Below are 23,386 nucleotides of genomic sequence, written 5' to 3'. Positions count from 1 at the left end.
AAATGAAAAGGACAAGAAAATAAATGGAAAATTCAGTATAGAGTGTAGTAAAGCGTGGAGAATGGGACCCTTCTTCTACATACACGTGGAGTCAATGTTGCCATGTAGGTCTCCAAGCGACGAAAGGAAACGGACCAAACGGTGTTTGATGTGAAGAAGAAAAATTTGTATGAAGTTGTATTTAATGAAGATTGAAGATTGGAATCAGAGAACAAAAAGTTGAATAAATGCACAGAATTTCTGAAAACAATTGATTTTTTGATAAAGCCTCGGATAGTTTATTTCAACTTTGACAGCATTTATCCGATTTTTTACTTATGAATATAATTATCCAAAAAACCCGAATATCGTAGCAAACTCCAAAACGTGTTAGATATTTAAAAGTATCTAGTCATTTTGGCAACTTACCAAACTTTCCAAAATTTGAGATTTTTGAACAATTTAGAGCCAATAAAATGTTGAAATACGAATATTCCAAAACTTCTCGAAACAGGTTTCTAACAATTGATTCAATTGATACTGCCTACAGTAGTCTTTGCGGCATTTCATAACTTTGGAGTGTCAGTGATTTACGGAATTGACCAGAACCTACATCTCTGAAATTCTCGTTATGTGAACAAAAACAATTATATTTCCCATTTTAATAGATTTATTCGACCAAAAAAACAAAACGAAAAAATAATTTTAAAAAAGCAAATAAAAATTATTGAAGTCGTCGACTCTGAAAAACGGGGGTTTTATGATTTTTATTTTCAATGTGATAAATTGGAGGGTGGAAAAGGAAAAATATATATAAAAGGTATTTTTAAAAATAATTTGCTTTATTTATAGAAAATGTATAGGTGAGGTTTTGAAACGGAATCACAACCAAGATTTGTTGAAATTGTCTGGGACGTTGGGGGGGGGGGGGGGGGGGGGGGGGTGTAAGCTAAATGAAAACTAAAAAACCCATAACGAAACAAGAAAACAGGAAAACTTTGGTATGCTTGAAAATTTTAAAGCATATGGAAAAATGCTTTAATGAATTTTTTGGTGAATTTTATAATTTCTGTTAATATTTTCAATGACTAGACAATGCCCATCAAAAAGGCTCAATAAAAAAACAATTATGTTCAGTCGAACGGCTCCTCTTTTTTGATGTCACTGTCGTTGAAGAATGATGAGTTGTCGAGTGATCGAGCTGCGTCGGAAGCACACGCAGAATGCACAATCTGTAATGAATCTTGATAAATTCACGAGTTTTGAATAACAAATTTTCACCTTTCCGTGAACATTAACTGTGTCCCTTAATCGCCACGTTTCCTCGTCATCATCATAATACTCGTCAAACTTCTCACCACAAACTGAACATTCTTTGGTTTTAACACCGGAAGATGCTACTCCTGGAAGTGGTTCCTCGGGTTTATCAGCTTCTTGCTCATTCGTTTCATCAGATGCACGTGGTGTAAGCCAAGTGGATGTCGATGGATACCACTGACGATATGGTACAGCTGCCGAATTGTTCGACCCGTGGCGTGCCAAATTTTGCTTCACATGCCAATCCATATGATCTTGCCATTCTTTTGACTTTCCTTGAGAATCATCTAATCTCATTCCACAAAACTTGCAAGCGTCGGCTCTCTTGGTAATCAACGCGTCAACGACCGAGTCGTAACGAATTTGCAAGAGACGAATATTGAAATCTGTGATGGCCGCCGGTGGAGCACTTCGCTTCTCAACACCACTTCCAATTGGAGATGGATCAGATGGTGGTGGTGGTATATTCTGCTGTTTATTCGCTCCACCCCATCTAGCGTTCTGTTGTGGTTGATGACGGTTATGATAACCTCCTCTCTGAAAACAATAAATTATTTAAGAGACTGTAATCCTGATAGTTAATTACCTGTCCAGCATTATTCATTCCCGGAATTGGAAGATTAGCTGGTGGTGGAGTCTGGTTGCGTGGCGAAGATGGCGATCTGGCCGGAGCTGGCAATATATTACGAGTTCTCAAATTTTTCAGATATGAGAGCCAATCCTCCTTCTTCTCCGGCTTCTCCGATGCAATTTCAATCTTCTTCTCCTCGCGCATTTTGTGCAAGAAATGAGTAAGATGATATGCTGGCTCAGGCTCAATGCGAACTTCTGGAGCACTTCCAGTCAATCGGATCTCATGACGACGTCCATTGATCGTTGCAATGATCGGTGGTCCTCCAAATTGACCTGAAAGTTCGAATATGAATTAAAAACTGTGAAAATATGTGTATTTACCTTTGAATGGGTGACCACCAATGTAAAGTTCGCGGGATGGTGCTCCGAACTTGACCATATGCTTTGATCCTAATATGTCAATTTGAGTTGGAGTGTCAAACTGAAGCAAGTGTGGGATTCCATCAATTACGAGGTTTCTTGGCGGTCCAGCGAAATAAATACGATGTGGAGCACCACCACGCTCGATAACTGCAGTATCATCGACAAACATCACTTCATAAGCTTTTCCATCGACAAAGATACGGTTGTTGGCTGGAACATCGAGTTTCGGTTGTTCTGACGAGTAAACGTTCTCTGGAGCTGGAAGGTGTTGCTGTGGAGGTGGAGCTTGAACTGGAACGATTGGTGCCGGATCTTGTGGAGGCGAATTATGATGATATCCTCTTCCCATTCCTTGATGAACTGGTGGAGGTGGAAGTTGTGGATGATGTTGTTGAGGATGTTGGAATGGAGGAGCAGACGAAAGTGGCGGAGCAGGCACAAATGGAGCCACTGAAACAGGTGGTGGCACAGGTATCATAGGACGGATCGGAGCAGCTACAGGGGCAAATGCGTGAGATCCTATCACTGATGTTGGCCTGCAAAATTTTCGATTTTTAAAACAGTTTAGACTAAATACTCACTTCAAAGTCTTTGGTCGGAAATCTTGATCTTGTGCTGATGGAACTGGCGGCTTCTTCGTCAAGCTTATAGATCTGAGATCCTCATCAATGGCTGTCTGTGGCTTTGGTGGTTGTTGTGGCTTCTTGCGAATCGGAGCATTTGGATGCTCGGATGGTGCTGATTTTCGCTTCAATCCAGCCGGTGATGATGATGTCTTGGATGCAGAGCTTGATGGAAGTAGTTTGTCACTGGAAAAAATGTTTTGTTAACTGAAATAAAACTAATCTTTTAAGCGTGTTATTTCGGACTAGCTGATCATGACAAAATTACTGTGAAATTTTATTCAATGTTACACTTTCACACAGATTTATTTTATTTTTTTTTTCATTCATTTTGTTTCTGAATTACTTTTTTTCAAAATTAAAACATCGATTCTTCTCATTACATACCAAATTGTAACACCAAGACACGCCTAAGACATTAAACTTACAGTGGATCCTGTTTTGGTTCTTTCTTCACTTGCTTTTCCTTGTTTACTGTGCCAGGTGATTTCTGTAATAACATAAGCGGTTTCAACAAATATCCCACCCAATTGGAAATAATTTATTTGAACAGTGACGAAGAATATTGTGTTTTTTGCCAATTCTGTCGCTTATTTTCTCAACTTCCATGATTCCGGTGAAAAATGATAGATAAAGCATTTCTTTTTTTTTCATAATAAATAAACGATCAGATGATATGTGGAAAAATAAAGACAAAACATAGAAAGTGATACATTGAAAAACGTGTGAAAATAAAAGTTCACAAGAATATTTTACCGTTTTTTCCACGACCGTCTTTGATGCTGATGCTGCACCAGGTGTGGATGAACCTATGAACTTTGGGTTCACAAATACACGATTCGTTGACGTGGAAGCCGCTGGACTGGTGGCATTGCCTGCTGGTCTACTCTGAGAAGGAGCCATAACTTGTGGATCATCACGAAGTGCACGACCAGTCTGTGGATTTGAAATTGGCCAATTTGGGTCAAGCTTATTGATCTGAAATACAAATATTAATATCATTAGCAATGATATTGCGAAATCGTAGCTCGATTTCAGGATCTGAAATTGAAAGTTTACCTTCATGTCAAGCTCATATAACTTTGAAGGCATGAACAATGTGGTGCTGGCCCATGTGACTCGTATCCTGTACAACGATGTACGGATTCTTTCATCTCCCTGAAATGTTTAGAATTCAAAATGATTTCGAAAAATAATTGCAAGCGAAATTAACGTGACATACTTTGTAGATATTTTTTGCGAAACTTCATTTAAATTTCTCAGCTATACGCGCTAAAATGTCGTGCGAAGTAGCAGGAAAAAGTTTTACACCGAAATTGGAAACAAAACGTTTTAACTTCTCAGGACATTTTGTGGAAAACTACGGTACTCAATCGCGACAAGACCCGGTCTGTAGCTGAGAAAGTTTTGACCTTATCTTCTAGATCCAAAAAGGCGCGCGAAAAATCTGTTAACTACCGCAATGAAAGCTGGCGAAACGTTGTTGGATTGCATTTTTGCGTGCTTTGCTAGATTAGACTAAGCCTTCCGTGAGGGTAAAAAAAAGGTAGGGCACGTTGATACCCTTTTTTACCCTTTACCCGAACAGGGTATTTTATGGACACATTACCCTATGCCTTCACGTAATAATACGAATTTTAAGCATTATTCGCTTTATTTGTAAAATTTTCGTTTTTAGAAATGAAATTTCTAAGAAAACGTTAAAAATGAATTAATACAGGGTAAAACCAGGGCATAGGGTAGGGTAGGGTAGGGCAGAGGGTAGGGTAGGGAGGGTAAAAACTCACCCTCATGGAAGGCTTAGATTAGACAGACCGATGTTTTTTAATTTTGATATATTACCTGTCGGAAAGCATGCTCGAACATGCTTACGATTTTCCTTGCAAACAGTGCATCATAATCGTTCGGCTTCTTAACGTTCTTCAAAATCGAATCACACACGTACATCACTAACAGTTTTTGTGAAGGAGAACACGTTGTCAGATGCCGCTCAATAACTTCAACAATTTGTGGAGCTGCTTTTTTGAAGTCGTCAGCCAGAATAGTTAGCAGATTTATTTGAGTCTTGTTGTTGTTTCTCAATTCGGCCAACGTCTCACGATAGTCTCGTGCTGCCGATTCGACCGATTCCATCATGAATATTGATTGTGATATTTACGAAGGTGAATAAAATAACCCGGATATTCGTTTTCACGTGCTGAAATTAATTATTTTTGAAAAATAAAAACTGCGTGAAAAATACAACGGGAGAAGTCAACGAGATTATAGCACCGTCCCGAGCAAAAACTAAATAACGGCGGGCAGCTTCAAAACTTCCGCACGAACATACAGGAAGTTGTGATGCTCCAAACGCGCAGGCGAGCCAACAGCTTGATACAACAAGCGCGAATATTATGCTAATCGCAACTGAAGAGTAGTCAAGAAACCCAAAGTCTAGCTGACAAAGTGACTTTCCATATATTTTTATTATTTTTTAGAGAAAATGAGGACAAAATCATAAAAGGAAGGGGGATAGGGGAATGGGAAGGGAATGTATATTTTTTAAAGGGTGACTGCACACCGTCTGAGGTCCGCCTCTTCTCGCACCAAACAGTCTGCGCGCTGTCTTTCGAGTCGAGTCCGGCGTATCTGGAAAATATTGATTAGTGACGTGAAAAAATGGATCAATAAACGCAACAAGAAACGAGGAGGTAAAAACAGAGAGAGAGAGAGATTGTGGATGGAATGAAGGAAATTGGTAAAAGGAGATGATGGAGGGGAACATGTACAAGAATTATGTGTATTAGCAAGTAATTTTAATTAAAATAAGATGACAAAATCAGTTAGCAAAAGCACATATAGAGAAAATTGCAAAGAAACGGCGTTATATTTGAAGAAAACTGGGAGAAATGAACGAAAGAGACAGAAAACAGGCAAGAGAGACAAAAGCGCGTGGTAGAGGCGTGTCAATCGATTTTGCGCGGGTCTCGCAGCGACCGGGTGAGTGTGAAGAGGCGCAGAGAACATTTTCGTAGCTGCCAGCAATTGATTCTTGCTGTGAAACGGCTGACGGGAGCCAGGAGGTTTTTACTTGTTCTGATAGTGAGGAATTTTTTTAAGTATGAGAAATTATATTAAAGAGCAATTCCCGAAAAATTAATTGACTTCAAAAAGCATGGTACGTCGCTTTTAGATAAGGAATGTGTCTTTAAATGTTCAATACAATTATTTGTACAAATTCGGATGAACTCGCTTCAAGATTTTAATCGAAACGAGTTTTAATCCATATTAATTTGAAAGTGAGAGTTGAAAAAAAGATGCAAACGAAAGAAGAACGGGACAAGAGCGAAGAAGCGAAGCCCAATGATTCGAAATTTTGCGAAGAAAACGGGACATCGGTGTTTCGCTACCGCAGAAAAATATTGAGAAAAATAGTGAAAAATAAGGATACCGATGCTGAAACGGCTAGTTTTTATTCAATTAGAACATAAAAGTTTGAATCTACATTTTTATTTAAGAAGCAAGAAAAAAAAATTTAAAATTTACAAATAAATACTCTGATTACAGTGTCACTAAGTTTAAAAAAATCAAGATTTGTACTGTAAAACCTGCGGTGGTGAGTGTGGGAATTCCGGTGGTCCATAAAGCTTTTCAGCGCGGTGCAAAAATGCTGAAACCATAGTTTTTACGACTTTATCGAAGAAAAGATGAGCGATTCTTGAGTGAAAAGCTGACTCGAATTCAAAAACTAAGTCATAGTGAAGAGTACATGAGCGTTCAACAGATGGTTTTCCCTGAAAAAGGTGAACGTTAATAGAGGTTTAACAAAAATTGATGGAACGAACTTTTCCAAACCGGAACGTAGTGTCAAGTGTGCGGAAGAGATTATCATTTTCTATGACGACAGACTGTAAACACATAGAATATCGAAAACCGAAACCTTCTTAGAAATCTTTGAATAAACTAACATGAACAACAGATGGCTTAATGTGAATCACACGACTCGAATATTTCTCTGAAAGTGGTGGAAACCCAATTTCCAGCGTCGCAATCTGTGAGCTTTCGTGCTCGTGGGTTACTGTAGACGACCGACACCATGGAACAAAATTGTGATAATCGGATACATCAGACACGACTTTAAACATTTCGTCCCGGGAAAATCTAAAAATTTAAATAATTTTCGACGTCTAAATACTTCAAATTACTTACCCAATCAATCGTTTTTCCGAGTATGCCATCTCACTGGAAAATCTTCTCTGATTTAGGATCAGGTTTTGCCCGAGACGACGCAATAACATCTATTTGATAAGTTTGTTTTTCAAAAAAAAATTCATGAGAACAGATACAAAAATTTAGTGGCTCGATTTATACGATTGTAAGGGATCAATTGAAATCAGGGAAAAAATCATCAGAATTTACCCGTTTATTAGGATTTTTCATGAAAATTAACAACGTCAAGTGTCATAAGTATATTCATCATCTTCGGGATTATCACTTTCCAAGAAGGGATCCAATCCATCATATTTAGGGTCACCAGGCGGTCTGAAAGATTTTGAAAATTTAAAAATAAATTATAATCGAGTCAAAAACCAACCTATTATCATCATAAGCCATCCTAGCCTTTACCAATCTCCGAGCCTTTGGTGCATTTGGAGCAATAACCGATTCCACTTGAAGCATACACTGACTGTTATGCTCTTCGCCGATTTCTCGATGTGCAAGTGAAAGGTGCATTATTTTTCTCTGAAAGTATTATTTTTCAGAAGAAGCAATTGATAATAGCATACTCGAACGGTCGTCCATTTCTTTCCACACAACAAGCATGTCAAATTGTTTGATTCAGCAGACATTACATCTTGATGAGCATATGACACGTGGAATGCTAGCACCTCGATTCGTTCGAATGATCTTCCACAGCATCCGACAAGACAGGTGAGAGTACTCAGATCACATGGCTGAGTATTTCTGAAAAAGGGAGATTTTAAAGATTTATATTATCCAGACGTGAAAATTTGCAATGTTTGTGCCGAAGATACTGTACCCGGTCTCGACACGATTGTTTGCTTAATGATTTCTGAAATTGAATAATTTAATTTTTGGTTCAAAATCGTACTCTTTTAGTCTTCTGTGAATATGCCGTGTCTCGCTTCCCAATTTTTCATTATTTCTGACACTTCTCCGCTCATCCTGTTGACTGTTGAATCGTTTTCGCAGATTTTCAATGTAAGTTACATCGTACACAGTAGGTTGGTGCGATTGGTTACCGTAACCTAAAAAAAATTATTATAATTTTTCTGTGATGTTACAAATTGTAAGAGCTGATTGTGAATAAATTGTTTCCAAAAAAAGTGAAAACTCACTTTGACATGCACCCAAATCGGATACTTGATAGGGATTCGCTGAAATTATTTGATTAAAAAATGATTTCTCTTGAACTTTAGTTACCTCCGAAAAATTTAGGATTCCTATAAGAAGACGAGGATGGCCGATTTTTCCAAGACGATGAAGATTTCATCTGAAGTTGATTACATTTTAATGGCTTTTATACAATCGGGAAGTATTTCTGGATTTTTGAACCATTTGAGTCGAAAAATAGATAAATTGATAATGTTAATTCATAGCAAAAAAACGATAATGTAATAATAATAATAAATAAATACATAAAAATGAGATCATTGTTCCATATCGTCATCATCATCCGTCATTTGTCTTCCACTTTCTTCTTGACTTCGCGGAGCACTGCTACTTGCAGCGTCATCACCTCCACCGCTACCATCAGTAGTCGATGACGTCACTGTCGAAGATGGAGCACCATCTGCTCCATCTTCATTCAGATCATCGGATCCGTCCTCCTCATCTTCTTCTGTAGTTTGTGGTTCATCTGATGTTGGATCAAGATATCTCACGATTTGAAAAAGTTCCGAATGAAGAGAAGAAAGTCCAGATTGAGCGAGAAGTGAGTTTTGAAGTACACCGAATGTTGATCCTGAAAAGTACGTGTAGAAATAAATTAATAATTTCCAATGAGTAATACCTTGATGTGATGATCCAACACAAACATGCGATAAGTATTGCATTTGAGCGCTCAATTCATTTTCCACTTGAGTTATCAGTTTTTTGAAATTGTTCGCATTATCTTCCATTTTATTCTGAAAGAAATATGTTTCTATATTTTTTAACTTCAAAATTTTAACAAACTTTTCCGATTTGTTTCTCTTTTCCCAAATCTTGAATAATTTCTCGAGCACACTTCATCATCTCATCAATACTTTTTTCAGTCGTCACGATTGCTTGAATCCGATCTGTTAGAACAGGATCGGATGGGTTTGGCTCCATAACTGCAATTTTTGAGTTTTAAATATATTTTATAAACATATATGTTTTGTGAAGATATTTGGAAAATGATAAAAACAAATAAATTTCGTTAGAAACAAGAGTTGAATGACAATTTTCACAGATTTATTGAGAAACCATGAAGAAACCCAGGAAAAAATGGGACTAGAAACAGGTTATGTTATTCGAAGAGAAAATAATAGAATCGGGAGTGGTACACATTTAGAAATGCGTTGGATATAAATGAAAGAGGGGAAAGTGAAAATGGGGGCATCAAATCACAGTGGGAATTTTATATTTAACGGGTTTGGGGGATTGACGGACTATTTTCAATAGTTTTACAAACATTTTGATGGAAAGAAACGTCATGAGCATTGTGAGAATGAGAAAAATAGTTTAAGGCATTTTGGCAGCACCAAATCAGGCACGAATACTTCCAGACGAAACTTTAGGTGGTGGTGGCAGTTGAGAAAGCGGTAGAAAGTGGAACCTATAATTTAAAAGATTGCGAAGAAAAAAAAATGAATTTAAAAAATACCTGTTAAGTGGATGAAATGGAACGTTCGCTGAGACAGTCGCAGTTGATTTCATTCCAGGATACGGTGAAGCAGCCTGCGGTGGAGGTGGAGGTGGGGCAGGTGCTGGAGATGCTGAAATTGAAGGTGCAAATGAAGAAGACGGGGGAAGTGGAGCCCGAGATGATGTTGGAGCAACTGATGTTTTTGAAGCGATTCGTGGAGGTGGTGGGGGAGCATCATCAAGAGTCCTGAAAATGTTCGATTTGTGCCGGTTTTAATTTAAAAAAAAACAATTTGATAACATACACATGAAATTACTCGAAACTATTAACTTAAAATTATTTGTTATTCAAAAAATCGTTAATTTTTCTAACCGTGATATCGCTGGCGACTGGAATCTGCTGGACATTTGTGCTATGGACGGCGTTGGTACTGGCGGTGGTGGTGCAGCTGGGCGAGCTGGCGGAGGAGCTAATGGACGTGCCAGTCTGGTTGCCGACGTCGCTTGCGGTATATCCTGAAATTAAATAAAAATTATTTCATCTGGTGTTACCTTTCTGGACAAAATAACTAGATCATAAAGTGGTATTATAAATTTCTAGTTATTGCGAAACGATTCTTCCTACCTTTACATAACTTCTCATGCTTATCATATTGTCAGAGGGTGAGACGCAGAGTCTATAAGACTCGGCGCACAATATAATTCCGGAGAATAAAACATAAGGAAACTTTAAAAACCACTAAACACTGCAAAACGACAAAATAACAAAAAAAACCTCTGAACTTCCACTTCGTCGATACATTGTCGGTTTCACATCATTTGCTGGTCGTAGAGGTCTCATCGTTCGGAACTGTTCACGATCACTCTGAAACTGACAGAAACACTAAAACATAAATACAATTGGACAAAAAATATTAATTCACATTTTACAGCAAATCACAGAAATGCTTAATTTAATATATCAAGTTGTAAGTTTCTTTTTAAAAATCCTTCGATTTTATTTTTTTACAATCTCTCGAAAGCGTAAACATCGAATTTCAAACTCATGCAAAACTTTACAAACGAATAAAATTAAGAAAAAAAGATGACTTATTCTGCGGAATTTTGGTAATTCTTTAGCACTTCCAAACAGTTATTTTTTTCTTTTTTAAAAAATCATTTCTCAATGACTAACCGATGGTTTCTGCTGAGCTGGTGGCGGTGGAGGTGGAGTCGGTTTTGAGCTTGGAACTGAAACTGGCGGTGGTGGAGGCGGAGGAGGAGGAGCCGAAGATGTGGCACCATGATGAGAAAATGAAGATGATGAGACAATCGATGGCTTTTTTCCTGAAAAAAACATTTGTTTTTTCACTTGGGTTAATTGGAATTAGTGAAAAAACCAAAAATTGGGGGAAAACGACAACAAAAACTGAATGTGTACCTTCAACAGCTGGAACTGGAGCAGGAGGAGGTACTGGTGGAGCTGATGAGGCGGTTGGAGGGGGTCCTGAAAGTGGGATAGAGGGTTATAATGGGTAACGGTTATTTTAAAAAGGGATATCACTGAAAACAATTTTTTTTGCCAGTTTGTTCTCCGTGCGAGAAAAAATACTTTAAAACATTGAAATGTATATTTTCCTAGTACTTTAAATTCTTGTTGTGAATTGCGTTAAATTGCCAAAAAGTTTAAACTTAGATATACCTATACTAGTAGTTGCTCGTCTAATTTTATTCTCGCTTGGTTTCATTGGCATTCCATTCGCAAAAAGACCTCCTAATCCGCCAGACATTTGTGGAGGTTTAGCAGCCGGACCATTTCCGTTTCCAGAATTTCCATTCGATGAAGATCCGCTACTTCCAACGACTTTTCCAACAGATGGCGCTGATCGATCATTCGTGACTGTCTTTTTCAGTTTTAAACCTTTCTGAATATTTAAATTATTTTTACAAATTAAAAAAACTTTAAACTCACATGAATATCGCCAAGAAGAGCATTTCGAGCATTGCTGGATGGTGGCGGAGCCGATGCAGCCGGAGGTGGCGGCGGAGGTGGAGGCGGCGGTGGTGGAGGTGGTGGAGGCATTATCTAAAAGAGTGAAAAGTTAAGGAAGTATGAGCGCTTTTAATAAGACAAACTTTTATGAGTCATCATTGATTTTATCGAAAGATTATTTCAAAACTGAGAAAAGGTTAAACTAGGGAAGAGGAGACATTGAAATTTCTACGAAACGGGGAAAATAGAGTAAAGAAACATTGCTTTCTTTCATGCAGAAAAACAATTGAAAAAAAAATAATCTGTCCCGTCTTGGCCTTCAAAACGTGTGTTTACTCGGCAAAACAACAAAACCAGCGGACACGAGAATCGCGTCAAGGCGACCAAAAAGACGCATGAGGGCTAGTTATTGACGCGTTCTCGGTGCGCGAGCTGCCGGGCATTTCGTGTGTACCCCCAGACTGTGTGTAAACTTCTAGTGCAATGGTAAAGCATAGGGGCGCTACGCAGAAATTGAACTTTTCGCTATTTTATGTCTTTCTTTCTTTCTGTTTTTTTTAATATTTCAGAATAAAATAGTATCGATTTTTTGGACAAATATTTAAATTTAAGCGATTTCTCTTTTACATTTCATTGATTAAGGTTTCTAACAAATAAGTTCAAACACTTTTTTAAAGGTTAAATATCTTCTCTCATTTCTCTGTTCTCTCCATTTGTCGTCAAGGGTACAATCTCAGGCGGATTAAAAACTTTATCGAAAGTATTAACTCTATCCATAGTCTTCTTGTTTTCCAAAACTTCAAACGATTCTGATAAAATTCTTTACCGTCTTATTTTCAGAAAGTTGAAAAAACCGGAACAATCTTTCTGAACAACATTAAAAAATTTAGATGTTCTTCAAAATCGAAAAAGTGGATAGTATGTTCTTCCATGTTTCCATTTTCTAGCTTGTAAATTTATTCAACTTTTTTTGTCGCACTTCGGAATACGTTTTTTAAAAATTTTCCAATGCCAATTCAGTCCAAAATATTTTTTTCCAGGTAAGAAAAACTTGCTAACATCAACAGCAAGTAGAAAAGAAGATCGGATGGCCGAGAAGCAGCCCATGCTCTCATTCGCAAAAGTAGTTTCTGGACAGGCGGAAGACGCTTCGTCTCCATCACAGCAGGTTCAGCACACGCAAGATAGCTCTCATTCTTCTACACAAAACGAAAACAGTCAACCCGAAAAGCAGGCACATCCACCACATAACAGACGTGAAAAGGAAAATGTTGGTGGACGTTCGGAAAGACCACGAGGTGAAGGAAAAGGAAAACGTCGTAATAACAGAAAAGGCGATCGAAAACCGAGAGGAGAGACTAAAACCGAAAAACCAGCTGAAAAGGTAGCAACAGAAGAGGTGAAACCAGTTGAGATTCCTGTTGTGCTGGAACCAGCTCCATTACCGGCTATAAACGCTTGGTTCAAAAACAAAGGTGCGATTTTTTTAAAATTATATATTCATAAACCGAATTGGTTATGCCTTTTTTGAAAGTGTTCTTGGGTTTTCACGTTTTCCAAAAAAAAATCATAGTTTCAGAAGAAGCTGAAGCCGCAGCTGCCGCAGCTCAAAAGGAACAAAAATCCGAAACCGCCGCAGACCAATTTATTATTACTGCAACTCCAGTCGTTCAGAAATCTTCAGCGCCAATTCCAGAAAAGAAACGGGCTGTTGAGCCAACTCCTAAACAAGCAGCGCCAATCAAAGAGAAGTCAAAATCCAGAGAATCAAAGAAAGAGCCATGGAAAACATCCACAGCCCCAGCAGCAACTGCTCCTGTTACTGAAACAGTCACTGTTGCTGCCACTCAGGATTGGCCAACTCTAGCGAAAGCCGAGCTTAACGGACATGTCTCCCCATCAAATTCAGTGAGTTAATTGTTTTTTTTTCAATCTAACACGGATTTTCATAGCCATAGTTGTAAATGAAACACGAAACTTCTTTTTTTTTGAAAATAGCTTTACCTATATAAGCTAGTCACTCTGTGAATGATTAATATACAAACGTGCATAGTTCTAAAGCGGTTTAAATTTAAGATTCAATTTTTGAATATTGAGTGAATTTTTTGCTGAAAAAGCGGTTCCCACTTATTTTGAGTTAATTTTTAAATGTATTATTGCAGGATGATAATAACGAAAGCAGTAGCAATTCGCAACACAAAACTGGTGGAAAGATGACTAAAAATAGTTGGAAGAAGGTTGATATCTCAGTCGACTATGGAAGTAAAGGAAAAGGAGCACCGCGTGGAAATGGCGGCGAAAAAGGAACCAGACGTTCGGCTAATGACGAAGCTGGTATGTTCAAGAACATCATTTTAAAACCGCAATATTGTGAAAATATTTTCAGTTCGGCGACGATCTGGCGAAGAGGATTCAGCAAGCGGAGATGAGCAACAATACTGGTGAGTGTTCAATACAAATTATTAGACGACGTTGCTCGCCATTAGCTCTTATTTTTATTCGGCTCTCTTCATTTATTCGAACGAGCCTCTCAACGCTTTTCACCCACTTTCCGTCGTTAGAGCAGCGATTAAACGTCGTTCTCGTCTATGGCTAGGGGAAATGGAGCGCTCTTCTCTTTTTGGTGTTTTCTCTCCATTTTCATCTATTGGAGCCATCTAACCAGAGTCGACCACTCGTTTGTGCCTACAACCTCTCCTTTATACACTAGCACTACCACCTCAACAACAGATTCACCCGTTTTTATATGCATAAATTTGCGGACACTTCGCATACTTTGACATAGGCAATGTGTGAACAGATTTTCACCTTCTGTCCATAACTTTTGAGAACTTGTTTTATTTTTTCATGTAGTTACGATAACTGATAATTTAGGCACACTTCATTTTAATCACCCTAACAATAAAAAGGCACTTCTGAGTAAAACAAAAACCATCAACGTGGCATGCAATTCAAACAGATTCTGCTTACTCCACTTTCTGCAAACTAGATTCAGAACTGAAACCAGATTTTTCTGCAGTATATTTTTAGTTTTATGCGTTCTTCAGAACCAACTAAGTTTGGAGTCTGCTTTTTGTGTTGAAAAAAAAGAAAACATGTTTGAAATTCGTCATGGCACGTTCGTTTCTATTTTCTAGCTGATGTGGATGCTTCTCTCAGCGTCAAAAGTAGTACTCTTTTTTGGTAGTGGCACCCCTCGCCATAGCTGAGCCTGGCTGCTTTTGGTTCTTTCGCACACACACCACGCAATTATTTTCGGGAGAAAAAGGAGAAAGGAAAAAGAAGAAGGTCCTCTTCTCTTTTTATTTCTTCAATCTCTTCCTCCAATTCGTTGGTCTCCTTGGAAATAGCGACAACAAAAGTCTTGAATTTTCATAACGGTTAGTAGTCCATGTTGTCATTCTCTTACCGGACAATTGACAACGCGAAGACATTATCGTATACGTTTAGAATGATAACACAAAACTCTGGTCGGTGGCTTCAATCATGAGAATGCTCTGTCTAGAACTTGATCATTCTTTTGATAGGGACTTGTAAATTTATGATGGAAAATTGAAATGTTGGTGCACTGAAAAAGCTGTTATCGGAATGTTTTCTTGGGATAGGAAATTTGGAAGATTTGCTGTAATTTTGTCTGCTTAGTTTATAAGAAGACGTTTCATAAATCTTTTCACGCACTACAAGTTCAAATTATCATAATCAATTGTTTGTTTTCCAGGTCTCGAAGCAAAGACAACAAGAGCCCAATCAACGAAATGTCGAGTGATCGGTGAGTATATGTTTCACTTTCTTTTATAAACACCAACCCGTGAAACATCATATAAGGTGTAGTTATCTAGGCAATCCATCAGAAACAACAAATATACGGCATTTTCCTCGTCTCTTCTTTTTTTTCTAACTTTGATATAGAATCGCACTTTTTAATGGCAATTTTCGATCCTCCGCTCCCTATTGCCGTGTCGTCGCCTTTGTCATGATGATCATATTCCCTGCATCTGCATCTATAGCGCGGGCACATTCAGCGATATAATACTAGTTTTATGATACTTTTGACACGATGATTTTGTGCGAACACTCGATGGTTTCGCTCCAAATGGAACTGAAAAAACTTTAAAAAATATGTTCGTTTCAAAACTACTACGGAGGTGAATGTCGTAGCTTTTACGATTGAGCTAGAATTATGGTTTCATCTTCCTTTGTTGCTTCTCAAAATCACTTTCCCAGTAATTGATATAATCTCTTTTGTAATTTTTCAAAATATTGAGCAAAACTGCATGATATATTCTGTTCTGATAAAGAAGGCTCGGAGTTCAATCAAATTTTGATAAAATCAGATCTCCATGCCTCAGTAGATCTCTGTTTCGAATTTTCTACATTGTGAATGTCATGTCTGAACAGCACAGGGCAGCTGGCTGACAAAGGTCTCCTTCTACTCTGTCTTCGTCGTCGTCGCCAACATCTCATTTGAGTGTGCTATATGTGCGCTCACTCTCTCACTCACCACGACACTCTTTCTCTTTTCGCTCACCTTGTTGGCTAGACGAGACAAGAGAGAAATATAAATGTGTTGGTCGATTAAAGGAGAGAAGAAGACCGGGGAGTCGGGTGAAACGAGTGGCGATTCTCACTTCGTTTCTCTGCGTCTCTTATTGGGCCTCACAATACTGACATCGTTACTTCATTTCTAAGGCCAGCAGCCACAGCAGTGACGCTCTCCGCCAACCGAAACACTCTTTTCCTAGCTCTTCTTTTCTCTGGGTGTCTGTGTGGTTGTTTGTGATTGTGTGCGCCCCTTCTGCGCGAGAGGAGCGCAGAACGAGGGGCCTGCGCCCTCCACAAGCCCTCTTCTAACGTATTTTCTTTTTTCCTGCTCACAGTGAGCTATTCCGTAGCCTGAAAAAGCATATAAGGAAAAGGGCGGTCTCTATGCCATTTGCCTCCCTTCTCTCTAGGATCTCCACATATTTTCTATTCAGATGATGTTTTAGTTGACATCGCCTACTCATTGCGTTAGGTTTTTGCTATTCTACACACTTGTTTCCGTATTTCATTCCGTAAAACATAGATTTTCTTCTTCAAATTTCTCTTTACACCCGAGAACACAGAGAAGAAAATTGGGCATCAAGTTGTCAACAAGCTGCCAGAAGAAAGCTTTTTTGTGGTTTTCTACTTCTTCCCCAAAATTATACTCTTCTCCCTTTTTGTTTGATTTTTTAATTTTGTAGAGTAAGCCATAGATAGAAATATTAACACTATTCAATATCCTAAATTCCGATGTGCTCCTAGGGAAACGACGTCATTATTTTGTTTCATGCGTGTGTCTTTGTCTCTTCTCCTTTTGCATCTGCACATTGACGTCATTCTGCTCTCTTGCATCGTCTTCCGTTTTCAGTGTTTTTCACCCTATATCCTATTAAAGAAAATACCTACTGAAATGCCCAATTTAATGCTGATGTTTCTTCAGGGTCGTGGATTCCGGATCGAATGGGATATACTACCAACAAGGTGGTACTCACGGCTGGAAAAAGAAAGTAAATAATAAGGCAGGATCTGATATGCCAACTCCTCCTAATTCAACTTCTCCACATCAAAGCGAAAGCAATTCACCAGAACACTTGCCAAAAGACAAAGCGCCAATCATGAACGGAAACGCCAAAGTGAGTTTTTTTAGAGGGTTTATGTGAATTTAAAATAAATATTATTTTTTCAGAATGCCCCTGCGGCTAACCGAAACGGAAATAACACAAGCACCGCCAAAACTGGAGACTACTGGCACAAAAATGGCGGTGAACGCAAGGAGGACAAATCTCAACCAAAAGCTTATTATCAAAGAAACGACAGATTTCAAGCTCGAGCAAATCCTCATGCTCCACCAAAGTTGACAGCCGCTCAGCGAAAAGAGCGTGGTCCACTTCCACGCTGGGAGGATATTGAAGCTGGAGATGATAACTTCGATTATATGACTTTAATGGAAGCACAATACTCACAGTATTACGGTGCTCCTCAACAGTTTGAACATCAGCTTGATCCACATCAAGCCAGTATCTTGATACAACAAGCACAACAGCATATGGCGTCATTTGCTCCATTCCGTCCACCAATGCCGATGCTTTCACCACACCTAATGTCTCCTCCATTGGATCGTGATGGTGGAGTCACTTCTCCAGTATCTAACGGAGAACCTATCAACACTGCGATTCCATTTGCGCCAATTTACAATCCACCAACTGCACCACGCCCTGTGACAGATGATACACTCAAGGAGTACGTCAGGAAACAAATGTAAGTGTTATTTCAAACATTTCAAAAAAATAATTTTCCTGTTTTTATCCAATATTGGTATCAAAGTAATGAATTGAGAAATTCTATCATTGGAACTAAAGAATGTTCACAGAATTAAAATGTTTTCAGTGAGTACTACTTCTCGGAGGAAAATCTTCAAAAGGACTTCTTCTTGCGCCGTAAGATGGGTCCTGAAGGATATTTGCCCGTTGCTCTTATTGCATCGTTCCCACGTGTTCGCTCTTTGACAGAAGACTACTCGTTGATTTTAGAAGCTCTCAAGGATTCTACTAAAGTCGATATGTCGCCGGATGGTCTTCAGATTCGAGCACCCGTAAATCCAACCATCTGGCCGTTGATGCCAACTGTTAGTGGAGCTGATTCGTTGCCAGGACCATCTTCTCAGGCACCGCAACAATTCAGACAAAACGGACCAGCAGCAACGGCTGCACCAGTGGAGTCACAACCACAAGCTTCATCCTCAAAACCACAACAACCAGAAGAATGGGAAGAGGTAAAAACGAGGAAAGGAAAAGGAAAAGGACGACTCACTTCTGGATCACAATCTACAAATGACAATAAAAGACAACCGCAGCAACAACAGAAATCATTACAACAGAGTGGATCAGATCAACCCGATTTGGATTTTCAGTTTGATAATGAAATATCCGGTGGTGGTGGCTCAGCACAGACACCGAAAAGACCTGAGAAATCAAAGAAAGCTTTCTTGAGGTGAGTACTTTTGCTATAAAAATTATGATCTCACCCATGTAATATTTTTCAGTGCTATCGATTCGGAAGAAATCGGAGACGATGTTATAAGCAAATTAATTATTATGACACCATCACGTAGAACACTTGATCGTACTGGCGATTTTTCAACGAGATCACAAAATCAAGGAGAGTTCAATGAAGAAGTTGAAATTGGATTGCGCAGATACGAGGAGGAATTGTGGACAGTGCCACAGGAAAAAGATATTCCGGTATGTGATTATTATCATTAAGGAATTCAGATTATTCCCAAATGTATTTTAACATAGTTAACAGTTTTGCTTGTTCTCCCATTTTCATCCAAACTTTGCCTTCTTGCCACTTCTTAAAGTTGTTTTGTAACCGTGTTGTGAGCACTCCAATTACAGACGTCCAAGGTCTCAACGATTTCCGCTGAACAGTTCAATGAAATGCGCGGAAATGAAGACGCAAAGAAGACTTCTGATGAGCCACCAGAGATTCCACTTCCTTCGGGAACTCAGCCAACACCTGACTCTGTCTGGACAAAGAAAGCAAAAGAACGTGCGGCCGCCAGTGTTACTGTGGTACGGTTTATTTGATATTGTGTATTATAAGTTTCACGTTCTTGCTCATATTGCATCTTGTTTGTATATTCTACTCAAATCAGTTTTCCTACAATATCCAACTAATTTTATTAGAAAAAAACAGGAGTCTTATTCATATAAAATTTGCAGCCAAAGTCGCCCATGCAACGTCGTGAGTCTGAAGAGCAGAAGATGAACCGTTTCTATCCAATCTCAAAGCCAACTGCTCCACTTGACGCAAAATCTCCACGCAAAAAGAAGACTCGTCACAGTGAGAAGCCACCAGTTGAGATGCCAGTGGCCTGGGTTCTTGGACGCGAAGATGCTCTTCCAGCAGCACCAATCGGAATCGCAGCCAGCTCATCTCAAGTTCCTGCCAATCATCCATCGATCAGTCTTCTTCAAGAGGATCGTTTTGTGCAGAATGTGTACTCGACGTGGAGACAAGCTTGTCTGAAACAACGCAAGAGTCTTGGATATGACTGTGCTGAAATGAACACTTTGTATCGTTTCTGGTCATTCTTCTTGCGCGATAACTTCAACAGAAACATGTACGAGGAGTTCCGCAAGTTGGCTCTTGAAGATGCCGAGATTGGGTATGTTAATTTAAAAAAAAATAGAATTTATCGTTTTTGTACTTCGGGAAATACTTAACGTTTATGAAACATTTCAGATCTCGCTACGGGATTGAGGCTCTATTCCGCTTCTACAGCTATGGTTTGGAAAAGAAATTCCGGCCAGAAATCTACAAAAATTTCATGAAAGATGTCACCACCGATGTACAGAAGGGAGAACTTTACGGTCTCGAAAAGCTTTTTGCATTCTTACAGAGGTAGGGAGTTGTCATGGTTTAAAACAAAACACTTTTCGTTTTCAGATCGAAAATTGCCAAGCAATTGGTTGTCGACGACTATTTGACAAAGGAGTTGAATAAATATAAATCTACGGATGACTTCAGAGTTAGTTGATCTTTAATATTTCCTTTAAAAATTTTTTTCTTAATTTCAGAATCTTCCACAATCAACCAAGAAGTAAGATATGCTCAAAGTATCGTTTCCATCCCTCCTATCACTTTCACCTAAGTTACCATCATCACACACATCACCTCAAGTGTCCTTTTTTGAAATGTTTTGCTCAAAATACGCCGTTCTCCTGTCCGTACATCTTTTTCTGCCTTTTCGCTCTACACTTTATTATTTTTTGAACTATCTTCATTTATACCCTTCACAATCACGGTTAACTTTAATTTTTCCCGTCCTTTTATATTTTTTGAAATACACCGTTCACCATCCCACCCAAACACTTGATCTTCTGAAGTTTATATCTCTTTCTTCTTTTCTTTCTTCCTCTTCCACTTTCCAGCCAAAATGTTTGTCTTCAAAACTCACAAATGGCTCTTGACTGTATCGTTTTTTTGTCATTTTAATGATTTAATCGTGTTTTCTTTTCTTTTTCTCCCGTTGTTATTCCCTTTTATGGCCATTTAAGCCTTTTTCCTGCTTCCAATTCTTCTGTTGTTATTAGTTTAAAAACAAGACTATTGTTGTTACCCTTCACCCCAAAACCTCCATATTTGGACTAAAAGATTTCGTGATATCAGCTGATCTAGTTTTAGTCACTTTTCTAAAGCTGATTTTACAAAATCTCAGGGCACTAGTTAAATGCACCTCTCTTTAGAATTTAGTTCCATCTTGTAGGCCTTTTTGTTATCTTTTTATATTTGTCATCCCCCACGCGTTCTGCTTTTGTTCTTTCCAAATTTCTTAATAACTCCTACATATTCTGAAATTTTGGTGTAGAATTTTTAGTAGTTGGCTTTTAAATATTTTTTAGTGTTTCGAATGAGATTTCCCCTCATCTCAATCGTTTTGTTATATATGACTGCTTCCCCCACTGATGCTTTTTGTTTTTTCTTGTTTGCTAACCCCCAGGCTTTCAGCTTTTCAGAAAAAAAACAGCCAGAAACCCGTGTGGTCTTTCTGATGTAGAAATTCTGAAAGTCTGACACTTTTTGTCTCCCGATTTCACCATCGACGAAGTACTTGTCTCCAATATCATTGGAGTTGATTTGGTTAGAAATAATTTGACTGAAATACTGATTTCACCCTTATCAATTTCCTTTCCCACGTCCCCCTATTCAACATCTCCTTCCCCACCTTCTCTCAAGACTTGTGTATTATTTTAAAGGACGGAATAAACATAAAATCAAAATTTTTTTGGATTTTCCTTCTGTTCGTGGGCGTAGAAATGTTTCAGATGACACAGTTATTTCGTTTATTTCGGGGTAATTTTAAAAATTGTTAGTTCAGATGTCTCAATATTTCTCGCGGATCAAACAAATCTATTTGGGAATTATTCCGATATATCCACTTGGATATATTATGGTACATGGTAAAAACTTTTATTTTTTGAAAAAAACGGTTTGAAATCTGCTTGATTTTAGGTTTTCGTGGAGATCAAATTTGGGCGAAACCATATTTAAACAGGAGTTCACTGGAACCAAGCGAGAGTTTGAAAGAGCTCGTCGAGCACGAAATGGATAAAATGGAAGGATTGAAAAAGTCAAAGGTTATTATTTAGGTCTCGACGCGAAAAAAATTGTAAAAGAAAAAAGTGTGCGCTTTTAAAGAATACTTGACGAAAAACGATTTGAGAAAACAGAGAACAACTGAAAAAGCAATGACAATTTTACAGAAATTGGAGGTTAGAAATTACAGTAATCTTTAAAGGTGCACATGTTTTTGTATATAACAAATATTTGTCGTGTTGAGACTTTAACTTAAAAATATTAAGTTCCACGTGGTATTGACCGATGAAATGGAGCCAAAAACGTATGGAGGACTGTTCCTGAGCAGTGGTGCAGAACTACAATTTCCACTTCGAATGACACTTGATGACGTGGAAACTGCACGGAGAATCGGAGCCAATTTAGAAGTTGATTTAGGATTAAGTAAACATCGAAGAAAAATTGAAATGAACAGTGAAACAGGAGATGAAATTATTTCACGATTAATGCTCTCAGATGCTGCCAAAATGTTTGTTGTTCAACGAGAATTACAAATTGCAAACAGGTACTTTTTTATTTAAATTTTTTTTTTCGGAAAAAAAAACAAGGAGGTTGTTTTCGTTTTTATTTCAAATTTTGAAGCTAAAATGTTTCATTTTCGTTTAAAAAATCGGATTTTTTGGTTTTTCTACGAAAAAAATCGAAAAAAAATCCAAAAAAAATGTCCAGAAAGCCTGTCTTTATCACAAATATAATTATGACTGAGGATTATTAAAAATTTGACAAAACAAATAATTTTTCTCTGAATAAACTCACTGTGATAAAAAATCTGAGCAAAAATATTTGTTTTCCAGTGGCGAATATTTCTGTGCTCCAATCTTCGCGTGGATTGGAATTTCATCAATGAGTTATGGAGTATTAAACGGTAAATAATGTTCCAATCAAATTCTAGAATGAAATTTCAATAAATTTTCAGGTATCGCTATGATGGCTGGTCCATATTTGGCAACTGTAGCTGCTCTCACATTCACTTTCGCTGCATTTTCACAATTTTCAAAACATTTTGAGTCTTTTAAAACTACGAGATCTGATGAGGATACTGTAGTTAGGTAAGATTTCATTACATGTATTTTTGTTAAAAAAAAGAATTTTAGAGGTGATGAATATGCGATCGGAGGTATTGATTATTTGGAATCTACAATGAAATTAAACAGATTATATCGAAGGGTTTGTTTATTCAAAAAAAAAATAAGAAAATAAATACGATTTTCAGATTCTTGGCGAAGAAGGCGAGCGACAAATAGCACGTAATGGTGACGTCATCAATGCTCCTGTTAAGCTTTCAGTCAGAGCTCGAGAAATTCGAAAAATTCGAAAACGAATCAATCAATATGATAAAATATCTGCTGATGACGGAGAAGAAAATCAGAATTAGATTAATTTATCTTTCGTGTTTTTTGTTTTATTTTTGTGTGTTTTAACGGGTTAGAATGTAGAGATTTTATTAGTTTTCTTTTCTAATTTTTAATTTTATAAATTTTTTTATTAAAAAGGAAATCAAACT

The 23,386-nt window shown here is 38.0% G+C and overlaps 7 protein-coding genes, 2 long non-coding RNA genes and 1 other non-coding gene across 14 annotated transcripts; 3 read left to right on the top strand and 7 right to left on the bottom strand.

The window, feature by feature from the left end:
* Position 1: 1 nt before the first annotated feature.
* Positions 2-539, bottom strand: R144.19. The gene is made up of 2 exons (NR_167263.1): positions 409-539; positions 2-240 (listed from the first exon to the last, which is right to left on the bottom strand). It is a non-coding gene; the product is annotated as a long non-coding RNA R144.19 (long non-coding RNA).
* Positions 540-808: 269 nt separating this feature from the next.
* On the bottom strand, positions 809-5,542 carry pcf-11 (the record flags this gene model as incomplete). Of its 2 annotated transcripts, NM_065667.7 has the most annotated exons (9): positions 4,758-5,112; positions 3,975-4,073; positions 3,672-3,893; positions 3,344-3,405; positions 2,874-3,101; positions 2,251-2,828; positions 1,883-2,202; positions 1,261-1,833; positions 809-1,211 (listed from the first exon to the last, which is right to left on the bottom strand). In NM_065667.7, the coding sequence occupies exons 1-9, from the start codon at positions 5,046-5,048 to the stop codon at positions 1,113-1,115; spliced, it is 2,472 nt and encodes an 823-aa protein (NP_498068.1). In that variant the 5' UTR covers positions 5,049-5,112. The 2 variants fall into 2 exon arrangements, with proteins under 2 accessions (NP_498068.1, NP_001367577.1); NM_001379694.3 differs by lacking the exons at positions 809-1,211; positions 1,261-1,833; positions 1,883-2,202; ... (1 more) ...; positions 2,874-3,101; positions 3,344-3,405 and adding an exon at positions 5,476-5,542 and having other exon boundaries at positions 3,426-3,893.
* linc-2 lies at positions 5,449-5,575 on the bottom strand. The gene has a single exon (NR_101816.1). It is a non-coding gene; the product is annotated as a long non-coding RNA linc-2 (long non-coding RNA).
* An 816-nt stretch (positions 5,576-6,391) lies between these two features.
* Positions 6,392-7,192, bottom strand: R144.13 (Coenzyme Q-binding protein COQ10 START domain-containing protein). Its single transcript, NM_001392084.1, has 4 exons — positions 7,104-7,192; positions 6,863-7,055; positions 6,740-6,802; positions 6,392-6,688 (listed from the first exon to the last, which is right to left on the bottom strand). The coding sequence occupies exons 1-4, from the start codon at positions 7,130-7,132 to the stop codon at positions 6,482-6,484; spliced, it is 492 nt and encodes a 163-aa protein (NP_001379732.1). The 5' UTR covers positions 7,133-7,192; the 3' UTR covers positions 6,392-6,481.
* Positions 7,193-7,244: 52 nt separating this feature from the next.
* Positions 7,245-8,467, bottom strand: R144.3 (C2H2-type domain-containing protein; the record flags this gene model as incomplete). 2 transcript variants are annotated; one of them, NM_001382857.2, is made up of 6 exons in its annotated part: positions 7,245-7,436; positions 7,489-7,637; positions 7,682-7,859; positions 8,008-8,164; positions 8,255-8,293; positions 8,340-8,467. In NM_001382857.2, 6 exons carry the CDS (start codon positions 8,407-8,409, stop codon positions 7,349-7,351), a joined length of 681 nt encoding a protein of 226 aa, NP_001370503.1. In that variant the 3' UTR covers positions 7,245-7,348. The 2 variants fall into 2 exon arrangements, with proteins under 2 accessions (NP_001370503.1, NP_001254923.1); NM_001267994.3 differs by having other exon boundaries at positions 7,303-7,436; positions 7,688-7,859; positions 8,340-8,409.
* A 28-nt stretch (positions 8,468-8,495) lies between these two features.
* On the bottom strand, positions 8,496-9,232 carry mdt-11 (Mediator of RNA polymerase II transcription subunit 11). The gene is made up of 3 exons (NM_065665.6): positions 9,093-9,232; positions 8,929-9,043; positions 8,496-8,880 (listed from the first exon to the last, which is right to left on the bottom strand). The coding sequence occupies exons 1-3, from the start codon at positions 9,228-9,230 to the stop codon at positions 8,567-8,569; spliced, it is 567 nt and encodes a 188-aa protein (NP_498066.1). The 5' UTR covers positions 9,231-9,232; the 3' UTR covers positions 8,496-8,566.
* Positions 9,233-9,335: 103 nt separating this feature from the next.
* On the bottom strand, positions 9,336-11,817 carry wip-1 (WH2 domain-containing protein). 2 transcript variants are annotated; one of them, NM_171109.4, is made up of 8 exons: positions 11,698-11,817; positions 11,428-11,650; positions 11,167-11,232; positions 10,921-11,072; positions 10,522-10,617; positions 10,120-10,262; positions 9,766-9,993; positions 9,336-9,717 (listed from the first exon to the last, which is right to left on the bottom strand). In NM_171109.4, the coding sequence occupies exons 1-8, from the start codon at positions 11,806-11,808 to the stop codon at positions 9,648-9,650; spliced, it is 1,089 nt and encodes a 362-aa protein (NP_741122.2). In that variant the 5' UTR covers positions 11,809-11,817; the 3' UTR covers positions 9,336-9,647. The 2 variants fall into 2 exon arrangements, with proteins under 2 accessions (NP_741122.2, NP_741123.2); NM_171863.4 differs by having other exon boundaries at positions 9,338-9,717; positions 10,522-10,611; positions 11,698-11,811.
* A 988-nt stretch (positions 11,818-12,805) lies between these two features.
* On the top strand, positions 12,806-21,531 carry larp-1 (La-related protein 1; the record flags this gene model as incomplete). 2 transcript variants are annotated; one of them, NM_001047403.5, is made up of 14 exons in its annotated part: positions 12,806-13,193; positions 13,298-13,626; positions 13,881-14,052; positions 14,105-14,159; positions 15,437-15,487; positions 17,183-17,375; positions 17,429-18,000; positions 18,130-18,732; positions 18,785-18,983; positions 19,140-19,316; positions 19,467-19,912; positions 19,990-20,148; positions 20,194-20,275; positions 20,325-21,531. In NM_001047403.5, 14 exons carry the CDS (start codon positions 12,806-12,808, stop codon positions 20,349-20,351), a joined length of 3,453 nt encoding a protein of 1,150 aa, NP_001040868.3. In that variant the 3' UTR covers positions 20,352-21,531. The 2 variants fall into 2 exon arrangements, with proteins under 2 accessions (NP_001040868.3, NP_001040867.2); NM_001047402.3 differs by lacking the exons at positions 12,806-13,193; positions 13,298-13,626; positions 15,437-15,487; positions 19,140-19,316 and having other exon boundaries at positions 13,932-14,052.
* Positions 20,392-20,580, top strand: R144.18. The gene has a single exon (NR_101815.1). It is a non-coding gene; the product is annotated as a small nucleolar RNA R144.18 (small nucleolar RNA).
* A 94-nt stretch (positions 21,532-21,625) lies between the features above and the next one.
* Positions 21,626-23,374, top strand: R144.11 (DUF5683 domain-containing protein; the record flags this gene model as incomplete). Its single annotated transcript, NM_065662.7, has 7 exons — positions 21,626-21,707; positions 21,760-21,884; positions 22,110-22,387; positions 22,677-22,747; positions 22,799-22,931; positions 22,977-23,049; positions 23,096-23,374. 7 exons carry the CDS (start codon positions 21,626-21,628, stop codon positions 23,255-23,257), a joined length of 924 nt encoding a protein of 307 aa, NP_498063.1. The 3' UTR covers positions 23,258-23,374.
* Positions 23,375-23,386: the final 12 nt, after the last annotated feature.

The sequence above is a fragment of the Caenorhabditis elegans genome, chromosome III (genome assembly GCF_000002985.6).
Source record: "Caenorhabditis elegans chromosome III".
In the NCBI taxonomy this organism is placed as follows: Eukaryota; Metazoa; Nematoda; class Chromadorea; order Rhabditida; family Rhabditidae; genus Caenorhabditis; species Caenorhabditis elegans.
Note: the sequence above shows the minus strand (reverse complement) of the source record. Positions and strands in the feature narration are given on the sequence as shown.